Source organism: Pleuronectes platessa, chromosome 1 (assembly GCF_947347685.1).
Source record: "Pleuronectes platessa chromosome 1, fPlePla1.1, whole genome shotgun sequence".
NCBI classification, from domain to species: domain Eukaryota; kingdom Metazoa; phylum Chordata; class Actinopteri; order Pleuronectiformes; family Pleuronectidae; genus Pleuronectes; species Pleuronectes platessa.
In genome coordinates, this window is record NC_070626.1 from 15,128,600 (window position 1) to 15,140,006 (window position 11,407).

Sequence of the window (11,407 nt, forward strand, 5' to 3'; positions counted from 1 at the left end):
TTCTTAGAGGACCCCGTGGAGCTGGGTGTGGAATGTTAGAGTCTCTGAGGGGGACAGGAGTCATCAGACCCACAGAATCCCTTTACCTTCTCTGATGAGGATCTTTATGAAAGATCTCGATCCTCATCAGAGGGAATAATAAACATTTGTCAGCTGCTGGAGCCGAACATAACCAACCTGACACGAAGGAACAATGTGCTCACAGTACCACAGACTGTCTGCATGTTTTACTTCTTTACTTGTGGGAGGTAACTTGGGATAGCCCACTGTATAACTCCAAAGCAGCCCCTGGGTGCATGCATCACTTGTTTTATGTTATATTATTTAATGATGTAGTGAAGGTATTTATTTATTTGGCACTTCATTCTTAATTGAATGAATTTACTACTAAATTAATGATTTTCTTAAAACAAGCACACCCAGACAACAGTATAAGTGACAGGTATATTTGGAAATTGGCAGTACTGGCAGCAAACAGGTATGCATTAAAGATAGGTCATTTGATTATTAACATGTTGAAGAGATCTTTCTTTACGAAACAGATTTTGAGAGGTAAAATCCAGAACACATGATTTGTCGTGGAATGCAAAGCACAGAGATATGGCTACAATGCTTATAAACAAAACATGACAAATACAAAAATATTTTCCTTTATGTTACAATTATCAGACCTATAACTTTGTTGAGTCAGACAATAATGCAAGTGCAGTGTTCTGATGCTTTTTTCTTATTTGTTGCTCAATCATCAAGTCGAACGCCTGTCTTTCTCTGAAGAAAAAAAGAAAAAAAAAAGGTTAGTGATCATTTTGTGTCGAAAACTATTCCTTTAATGGTTTCACTCATTAAATCTTACCTGTTGCTTATACAACGTCCTTTTAAGTACTTTTCCTCTGCCTGTTTTACAGAAACATTGTCAACACCAGCAATGGCATGGATGATGGCCTGGACAGAGAGACAATAATATCACAACACATACATTTCATTAACTGACTTTTAGGTCCCAAAAATGTTCTTGAGGACCAGACAACAACAACACACGTGTGGGATGGTGGAAGCTTCAGCTCACCTCGGGAAGAAGAACATCCAGAACGAAGGGGACACCCTCCATGGCTTTCACCTCGGCCAGGCAAGGAGCTGTGGCCATCTCTTGCTCGTGGAGCTCCTTCAGGTAGCAGTAGACCTGGTCCAACTGCTGGTCATCTTCCAGGTACATGTTCACCACCCGTCTTCGATTGGCACTCAGAAATGAGTGAAGCCATCTGGACTGCTGCCGCCCACGGATTACAGCCTGTAGGGAGAGTAAGAAGAGTACAAGAGAGTGAATGTCTTCATTCAAGGATGAGAGCTTGCTTCTTTATCATCTTGTGAAGCCCTATCAAAATAAGTTAATGTAATGAGAATGCATTTACTTAAATGAAGAACTACATTAGTGACACACAAGACTTCATTAAATCATACCAGAAGGCGTCTTTCCACCATGTGCTGCTTGACGATGAAATGTACGAGTTTCTCATTGGCTTTATTGTGGGCAGCATGAGTCCGGTCCGGCAGCAGCCGCTTTGATCTCCTGCTGACCTTCTGCTGCTCATCACTGAAGCTGACATCCTTAAGATCGTCACCTGGCTCCCCCAACATGGACTCACTGGTGATGGTTAGTTTCTCCGATTCCGTCTGTGGGTACATCCTCCTCACTGGATAGCCTGGAACAAATAACAACCAAACCAGTTAATTGGATCAGTCGGACTGAGTGGGGCTGCAGGTGTACTCAAGTAGATTTATATTCTGTGAGTGTCACACAACAAAACTTACTCATGTCGTGGGCAAAGTACTTGATGAAGGAGCCAGAAAATGAGCCACATGCTACAAAGACAAAACCAGATTAATACTGATAATACTTCTGTGGTATCAGAACAATACTGTTTACATAAGGTGGATCCCAGTACGAGTGTTCTTCATCGGTTTCTGTCAACAATGGATAATACTCACCAATCCGTATTCTGTAGTCCGCTATGAGGGCCGTCGACCACTCAATAACAGCATCATAGTTTTCTTTTGCTTTACACTGTGACAAAATCAATATGGAGGGTCAGAGATAGTTGGTCACTGTGTCGAGAAAATATTGCTTTTCAGAAAATCAAGTTGATATTTTATGAGTAACTCATACCAATAGCTCACTGGCTTCCTCACAATCAAAAGGCTTCAGGATTTTCAGAGGCACAGAAAACCTTAAAGAAGAGGAACACACAACTACGTCAGTTCCTGATTATCTGAAAGTGTGCAAGGCATTTCCTAACTAACATTTTCTTTAAATATTTTGCTTTGTGCAGCCAGGATTAATAAAATCCTCTCAGATATAAAAGACATTCCTAAGATATCATCTACTAGAAGAGGACACCTCAATGGCTTTCATTAGTTTTTTTGAGATGCAACTGTGGCAATCTCTGAAAGCTATGAGCTGACTACAAAATCCAGTAGTATGATTTGCAGAGACTCTGCTGGGGTGGGCAAAGCAGCCTCCGTGCCATTAACAATCCACGAGGAAATTATAATTACAAAAGAAGAAACTCAGAAATACATAAAAACCCTCTCATGACAGCAATATAAATATGTCTGTCATAAAAAAAAAACTAAATTGTAGACCGATGTTTCCCTAAGAGTGGTACTTCCGCCTGTATGCCAGTCAGGTCATTGTCAGAGTGAACGCAACACACAGTCGTGTTGCAATAGCGTCATTGCAATATTGCCATAACAAATGCAGGAAGTTTAAATATGATTAAGTGGAAGACATGCCAGCGTTCCTACTTTACAGGGACATGCTCACAGTGGTTGAACTAAAACATGCAGCTGAATTAATGAGTTCCAAGGACTGTTCCTGGATAAAGTTTACACTTTTTAGAAGAGTTTTTGTGATGAACAAGTGGCTTCACAAGGCCGTGTTCTGACACAAGAGAATTGTTGAAGAGCCTTTTTGATGAAGTAAAGCTGCTGCGGCGGAAAGTGAAACTGTTCTAAAGTTTCAGTTTGTCTGGAGGAAACATGGCAAAGCAGGTAACTGAGATGGCCCAACAAGATTTTGAGAAAACCCTGAAGGACCCCAGGAGAATTTTTCCTGTTTTTCCTCTGTGGCCAGCAATGAAAGGACAAAAATGACAAACACAGCCCAAATAACCATTTTTGATGAAGGAGGAATTACTGGGGATGGGAAAGAGTCAAAGTTGGTCCAACCATCATATTAGATAGGTTGATGTGAAATTAGTTTTTTTAAATGTAGAATAATCTACTATGGAAAAGATAAAAAAACAAAAACAAGATTCCACAGAACTGCTCTATTGAGAAAGGATCCTCACTATATATATCACAATCAAAATCCGTCGAATTTTTCCTACCCTTTTTTTGTGTGAATCATTGGGTCATCGATGAACACAATGCTGGCTTTTTTCTGCTTAAGATTCACTCTTTTTACCTGCCAAAAAATATAGTGTGGATTTAAGCCTTTTTTCAATCATTAAGCATTAGATATCACAAATTCAAGCTTTTCTAATGTGAGGAATCATGAGAAATCAATGATTCATGCAGGTTTTTACACTCACCAATGCAGGCCAGAACGGATAATTTCTAGTTCTGTGCCACACAAACGCTCCTTCAGTAATGGATGGAGGCTCTGCAACACAATAGGCCAAATAGTCCACTTTAGATCTACAGTATTTCTGCATAATCCAGTTCTTATCAACTCAGGGTTATTTGCATTCAATAAATACATTTCTCACTTTTGTCCATCTGCATTAAGAAACTTGGTAGCTCCTCGTCCTCACTTTCCTCATCTTCAGAGAAAGACAGAATTGGCAGCTGTTCTTCATGGTGACTCAGCTCTATTGAAAGATCCGAAGACAATAAAGACTCGTCTTCTTGGGAATGGGGATGAGAGGTTACAGAGGGACAACAATAATACAGAATTAGAGCGAACAATCCTGCAGAAGTTAGTCCGTACACGACAAGATTTATTTTGAAAAAACACAACTCATTATATTTAGAGAATTAGAAGACCTCCTAAAATTACACAATTTCTTAAAAGAAACTTGGAGGAATTGTGTTCACTGTACATAAGACAAACACTACAGAGTTATTACCTTGTTCTGCTGAATCAGGCATCTTCATTTCAAATATTGGTCTTAATCGTTTTGATGACAGAGAAGTGTTATTCTTCTGCAACGTCCCTTTCTCGGTCCTCTGTGTCTCGACGCGTTGGCGCTTGGCTTGTGGACCCTTGGTTTCACTGCAGGTCTGTGCTTGCTCCTTCTGCACTCTTTTTCTGAGTTGTCTTGGCTGGGGAGCATCAACCGTCTTGGATTTGGTTTGAGATTTTGGTTTGCAGCATGGCAAATCAACCTCTACTGCCTACAGCAGATCAGATGCAAAAGGAGTTCAATTAGAATCACTGGATTTATTTGCATGCAGAAACAACAATTGTCAGTAATGATCAAATACTGTACCTTTAACTGAGTGATGACCTCAGTGTATTCTAGCTCTGCCTGTTTTGCTCCAGGAGGCGACTTTGAAATTTTGGTCAGCTTGTCAGTGGAGGAGCTGCGTACTGGCGTGGAGGTCAAGCAGAAATCTTTAGCCTGTCTTGTCCGTCTCCTGAGTCTTTCTGGAGTACTCAGTAAGGAACATGCTGGGAACTGGGTGACAATGTCCGAATCACTTCCTAGCACAGCGTTTGATTCCTCTGATCCCAGAGACGAAGCGGTTTTTGAGGTGACTTTCTTTGCTGGTGACTTCATACATTTCCTTTTTCTTGTTTTCCAACGTCCACCTGAAAGGTCATTGACAGTGAAATTTGTACTGTCATTTAGATCCAAATCAGAATAGGTAGTAACATCCGTCCTCAGTGATTCGATCACAAGTGGTCAGAGTAAAGTTCAGGTCTGAATGAACCCAAATGGGGGTCCGAGACAAATGTGGCCACATTTTAACTGCTGTGTAGATTAAAATCTGTCCTGGGCTACAAATGAAGGACAGGCTACTCAGCTGATGTATCTGCCCTGTGACTGTTGAAATGTAATCTCACTAGATTCTATATGGGGTCATTTGTTTTCAGTGACTGCCACAATATCAACTCTGATAACCCAATAATGACTGATCATTGTCTTTGATGAGTCAAATCTGTCTTCAGAGCTGTGCGCATTCATCCATTCAGCCCCCCCTGACTCCGCTTAGCTCTGCTTCTCCATCTCTCTCGCTTGTACCAACACACACAGAAACGTTGTCATTTTCTGAGTTTAAAACATCATCACTTGGTGTTCATGGACAGGTATGACATATATTTTGCATAAAGAACAGGAAAGTTAAATCCTATCACAATCTTAATTGGAACACATTTTAATACCAGCTGTGAACAGACAAACCCCCTGCGATCATATCTTAAAGGAAAGATGCAAATAACAGATCCGACCAGGGGCTTAGAGATGCTTTTCCTTAGAAGCACCCTGATTTATTGGCCTCCCAAGAGCATTTTAAACACTCACACGAGTCAGGGAGCGAACAAAAGAGCTGCATGTTGGACTACCTTTCATTGTTGGTGTAGTCCCCTCGCTGGACAGACTTCCCTTGGGTTCATTGGATCTGGATTCCACTTAAGCATCCAAGAGGTGGCCTTTATCAGGACAGATCTCCTTCAGCTGAGGAAATGAGACCTCCAGGACACCAGGGCTGACAGACAGGTAGAGAGGTTTGGCAGCTGAAAGGAAATAATTACAAATACATGCTGTTCAGCGTCTGGGCCCCACCTTGTTTGACTCGAAGTGGCGTCTACACACTACATTTATTATTATTATCAAGTTACTCCATTAAATTGACCATGTAGGAACATGCCTCTCAAATAACAAACAAGGAGCTCATTAACTCAGATGTTATTGAGCTAGTAAGTGGCCTGATCGTGTCTAAGATAGCATCGCTGCTACCAACGTGGCGGTTGAACTCAGGTTTTGACAGAAGGGCGAGCGAGCAGAAGCATACACATCTGCACAAACAGCGTCAGACGTGTATGAACATCAAGCTAAACAGCGAGTCTACCTGTCGTAGTTATGCAGGCGGCGGCTGCACAGAGGCAACAAAGGCCAACCAGCTGCTAGCAAACGTGCTAGTAAACCAACGCATCCGCAACAACAATCCTGCGCAATGACCACAGCATTCCGTCCGATGCAAGTTAAACGTCCACTGTGTATGAGCTCTAACGTTACGTACTGAAACATTCATCAACGGTTTGCGCGGACCTTTAACGTCCGATCCAGCTACTGCTAGCGTCACACATAAACATGGCACGACGCAGACCTTGATCGTATCTAAACCAGCAGAGCAATCCGTGAAAGTGTTCCACATGTTTGTTATCGTTTATTTTATTTGACATCGATCCATGACCAGGCCACTCACCCAGCCCACAGTTTAGGTAGGTATCTCCCGACTTCCGCTCACCTCAAGACTCCGTGCGTCGATCTTTAAAGATCCATGAACTCCTCCTCATCGACCTGCCTCTTTCAAATCATTGGAAAGATTATGCTCACCACTCCATTCAACAAACTCCCCTGGAAACAGCCCTGAATAACATGGAACAAACTCGGTGCACAAAGTACTACTACTACTACTACTTCTACTGCTTTCTTTTTGATGGCAGTACTCAGGGCTCGTTACCAGCATTAAAAACCTTCAGCGCCACCTATCGGAATAAGTAGGATGGAACCACCTCAACAATGGTTATAATTATGCACCATGTCTCTCTGACTGATTCTCTGTCAGTTGCTATCGTGGCTTTGAGTCATAAAGGATGTGACTGTACTCAAAGTACTACTCAGCATGTTTATGAGGTGTCAGTACGGAAGAATAACAAAAGGGGAAATAATCCACTCAAGATAGTTAGTTCTGCATTTGTCTTTTGCGAGTCTGATATCTGCAACATGACTCAGTCCCTGATTAACCAATGTTACTCATCAGGGTTAGTTCTACTGTTTTACTGCTGGATTGAAAATTATGGATTGAAAAAGGTTGTTTCTACCACAGGTTGCTGCAAAGTTTCATTCAGTCCAGTGTGAAGGAGTCTGACCAGGGCCGGCCCTGGCAATGGCGAGATTTCCAATTGGCGCCCCCCAACATACACAAGCAAACTGTCATGCATCCCCAAGAACTTTTGGACTGCATACAGATGCACACACAGGAAGACAAATTGTAAGCTATATAAAACAATAAAAATATATAATAAAAAATTAAAAAAGAGTCTGAAATAAGCTGTACTGATAGCATATCATCTCATGTCGACAAAAATAAACATAAATGATGTCCACAATCGGGGTGATTCTGACCTCTATATTGTTCTTTCTTCTCCTCCTCTACTTTGCGGTGCTTTATTTTTAAATGATGCACGAAGTGAAATTGTAAGTACAGGTAGTTACAGAATGTGGCTATCTGTAGTTGTTAACGATTGTTACCTGCTTAAATTTAGGTTTACTTGAGGCAAATGAAAGGGAATATTGTAATGAGCTATGTTAACACTAAGCTAGCTAGCTAGCTATTTTGTTAGAAAATGTCTCCAGTAAGCAAGAGTGTGAACGAGCAAATTTGAAATGTAAGAAATAACTATCGACAGCTCTCTATTCTTTGCATTAATATCTATCTCTAGTATTTTAAAACAATAATATCAGTGCCTATAGAATGTTGTTGTTTATAATACAATATAATGTATTAATATATTAATATAAAAGTTTATATTTGTGTTGTCAAATTTCACAATGACCCTGAAATTCTGTCTCTTCTGTTATCTTATACTGAATGAATGCAAGCAAAGATACAGAGAAAAATCACACTCTTTCTGATTGAACCAAATCTATGAACTGTGTGAAACATGGATATCCGCAGCCCCAAATGCGCACGCAAACCCTAACCCTAAGCCTATCCCCCTTTCTTTCAATCCTACAAACGCCCCTGCCACAGTCTATCACCGCAGTCGCAGTGTACGTCAGGAACACACCTGAGTCGGAAGCACAAATTCTGTGCGAGCCGCCGCATGACTGTTCACACAGGGCTGGCTTGCCTACAGTTGGTACATGTGCACAAGTGATAGGAATCCGAAAGCTGTTTTTCAAGACATAGCACACCTGCACTTTGACAAGTGCATGTTTTATTACAACTATTTCAGATAATTGAATGTCTACTGATGCATGTTGAAATGATTTAATTCTTTGCTTTGGGTTTTTAAGCAATATCAGGAATAAGGTGTAAACAGAGACAGTTTCTCTGTTAGATAAGGAAATTCTCTTCTAATATTAATGATTTATCTAAATTCTTCTAATAGACCTGTAGCTTATCTTCTTGACGGTTACTTATGTAAGAGGTAGGTCTTTTAACAGCTCTTTTTTTTTTTGTATACGCAAGTATCCACCATCGCTACACCTGTGTACCCATCATCCATATAGTACGGTGGCCCTGAAAGCTCAACGAACGGCAACTTAAGAAAACACATGCAAGTTGACAAAACACCAGCAAAGTAAAAAAACATCTTCATCCATTTCACAACACAACACAACACATTACAGCAACGCGCTGCAAAAAGAGAAAAGCGCTGCAAATACCGGAACGAGCTGCAAATAGAGAAACGCGCAGCAAATACCGGAACGCGTTGCAAAAAGCCAAACGCGCAGCAAGAAGCCAAACGCGCAGCAAGAAGCCAAACGCGCAGCAAGAAGAGGCCACAACACAATGGAAGTGTTTCCAGGGGACAGCTAAAAGTGATGGACACTGCTGCCACAAAAACGTCCAATACACCATAGAAATTCGGTTCCACACAGGGTTCGGCCACCCGCGGCTCTTCGGCCCCTCTGCAGTGGCTGTACAGTACAATGTTGTGCATATGTTTAGCGAACGCTGAACTTAACGAATCAGTTTTCATATTATTAACGTGAACGGACACACAGCAGCCATTTATCAAAAGGGTTTGTTTTTAAACATGTCACTCTTCTTCTCTCTGTCAGAGGTGTTCTACCTGTTTCTGTAGTCTAAAGTCTCTGTATGACTTTGAATGCAGTGGGTTGTTGGACGGCTTTGAGATGATGAAGCTCCTTTCAGACTACAACTCCCATTATACCATCATACAACATGAAGTACATGGTTGAAGACCTGAGTCCTGGCCCAGCCTGATAACCACCTGCTTCATGCTGGCATGCTCACCAACCACTTCATCATTGAGGAGGAGGCAGCTGACCGCTCTATGTGGAGACTGATTGTTGAGTATATAGCATATAACAACAACAACAACAATAATAATAATAATAATTATTAATAATAATAATAATAATAATAATAATAATAACCAGTTCTGAATCTCACTTCCATGTGGGTATTAGGAAGGAGCATTTCACTCTCAGGCTCAAGGCTCAATTATTATCAGCATATGATTTAACTGAGAAGAGGTTATATAATAATTATCATCAGTGCCTTTTTAAAACGTCAACACACATCCATCAAATTCAACATGCAAAGACAATATTTATTACACTGACCCACAACCTCCATCACCAGAGCTTTACAATATGATCCCAATCTAGCCTCCAACAATCGGCTTGAGGCGTTCATTTCTGCGCGGGGGGTAAATAAATGAATAAATTAGTAAATTTTCACCACTCTATAATTTTCTGCAAACTTTAGTAAGAATTTTAACATGTTAAAGCCCTCATAAAGCCAATTAATTTGCCTGAAAAATATAAATAATAATAATCTTTACAATTTCAATAGGGCCTCACTGTCAGTCAGTCAGTGCCTGTCAGTGCTCGGGCCCTAATAATAATAATAATACAGTCAGTGGGCTGAGCAAAGCTGATTTCTTGCATTTGAAGGGGCTTAGATTCAAAGCAGCAACCAGCAGAGGGCGCAGTGTTACCACTCTCACACTTCCTTTTAGCACTTCGAAAGCCTCCTGCATGAAAACACTGAAGTGAGTCAACGGAAAGCAGGGCCGTCTCCTGCATTCCAAAAACAGTTTAAAAGTCAACATAGACAAATTAACGGCTTTTGCACAGAGGACCAGAGATGACCTCTGTGAGAATGCTTAAGTCGTTTGGGATTTCCCCTCATTTCATTCATTCAGTTGACTGTTAATCAGACCTATGCAGATGTGATCATGTTTCCACATACAGGTGGAATGACAGCAGGGAAATTTCCTATTTTCCTCCATGTTGAAATAGTGGAATCAGTCTTAAAATGATACATTTAACTGTGTGGGGCAAAACCTCACTGACAGCAATGCTACAGCCATGGAGTCCCCCTACAGTACAGGTCTATCAGACTCTGTCTGCGTTTAACATATCATCCTAATAATGACATCCTGTGGTAATTTACCAAGTCTCCACAGAAGAAGTCTAGTTCTGTCATTTGGGAGAGGCAGCGGGCCACCTGCCACTCAGCTGGAACCTCTGGATGCGTATTGGACTGTGGCGGATGAGGGGCAGGGTGGCCCCGCCCTCATCCAGATGTGCGCCCCTCTGCGCACTCAGTCCACAGTTCGCTTCAGCGGAGTGCGGAGCGGCGGGAAGTCAACAGGAGGGACAGACACATTTCAACCGCACTCAGCCAGAAGCAGGCGCTGACTTTCAGCTGCACCACGCATAGACCACACACCATCTAATGGGTCTAATGAGCCGTGCGTCGGGATTCTTCTCGTGGTGTTCTTGTTTTGTTGTGTTGTACCTGGGCAGTCTGAGACGCAGCGCTGATGGAGGGAGGCAGGGCTGAGTGCGGTGCCTAGTCCGGAGCGCAGTTGAGCCTCATCCATCCAGCGTAGAGCTCACTCCGCTGACAGGGAGCGGTCTGCTTTTACGCACAACCTGCGTGCATCTGCGTCCCGCGTTTTACAGGTGAACCAGGGGCTCTCTGCATAGGCAACAGACAGAAGAAGACAAACCCTTTGAGGATTTTTATTTTTTATTTTATTTTGGCGACGGAATGGGGGATGTAGCTGGTTTCCACATGCACGGGGAAGTGGTGTGAGGCTGTTTCCAGATTGAGAAGACGCAAACTGCAGGGGCGTGTGGTTAATTGAAATCGATCCGGTGGTCTCTCTCGCTCTCTCTCTTTTCTTCTTTTGAATGTGACGCAGCAGCAGAGGTTCTTTCTCCTCCTCTCCTCCTCCTCCTCTTCCTCCTCACCTCCTCCTCCCGTATCTCTCACCTCCAACATGACTTCACTGTCTGGGACCAAGGAGAGGTCTGTGAGCAGCCGGAGCAGAAAATATGGGGTAGGTTATTCATTCCACGGCTCTGGGCTCTCCTCTGTTACCTATAATCCCTGCAGACGTAAAAACTTATCACCCATTCAGTGCTGCATGCACTCCATCCTCACACCACCCTCTGGAAGCTGTAGCTTCTTC

At 42.2% G+C, this 11,407-nt stretch overlaps 2 protein-coding genes across 6 annotated transcripts in view; one reads left to right on the top strand and one right to left on the bottom strand.

Annotated features, from left to right (window-relative positions):
* Positions 1-430: 430 nt before the first annotated feature.
* On the bottom strand, positions 431-6,817 carry si:dkey-127k13.1 (PWWP domain-containing DNA repair factor 3B). Of its 5 annotated transcripts, none has more exons than XM_053428722.1 (14): positions 6,430-6,817; positions 5,567-5,737; positions 4,491-4,813; positions 4,128-4,395; positions 3,768-3,905; positions 3,591-3,661; positions 3,387-3,463; positions 2,165-2,225; positions 1,987-2,062; positions 1,810-1,860; positions 1,459-1,700; positions 1,067-1,288; positions 854-942; positions 431-768 (listed from the first exon to the last, which is right to left on the bottom strand). In XM_053428722.1, the coding sequence occupies exons 2-14, from the start codon at positions 5,571-5,573 to the stop codon at positions 672-674; spliced, it is 1,722 nt and encodes a 573-aa protein (XP_053284697.1). In that variant the 5' UTR covers positions 5,574-5,737; positions 6,430-6,817; the 3' UTR covers positions 431-671. The 5 variants fall into 5 exon arrangements, with proteins under 5 accessions (XP_053284697.1, XP_053284724.1, XP_053284715.1 ...); XM_053428749.1 differs by having other exon boundaries at positions 3,768-3,869; positions 6,472-6,814; XM_053428740.1 differs by having other exon boundaries at positions 3,768-3,902; positions 6,472-6,814.
* A 3,974-nt stretch (positions 6,818-10,791) lies between these two features.
* kif26ba (kinesin family member 26Ba) overlaps positions 10,792-11,407 on the top strand; it is a 79,501-nt gene continuing 78,885 nt past the window's right edge. The window contains exon 1 of the mRNA XM_053427467.1: positions 10,792-11,275. Within this exon, the coding sequence (XP_053283442.1) occupies positions 11,216-11,275 (60 nt within the window). The 5' untranslated portion in view covers positions 10,792-11,215. The remainder of the gene's footprint in view (positions 11,276-11,407) is intronic.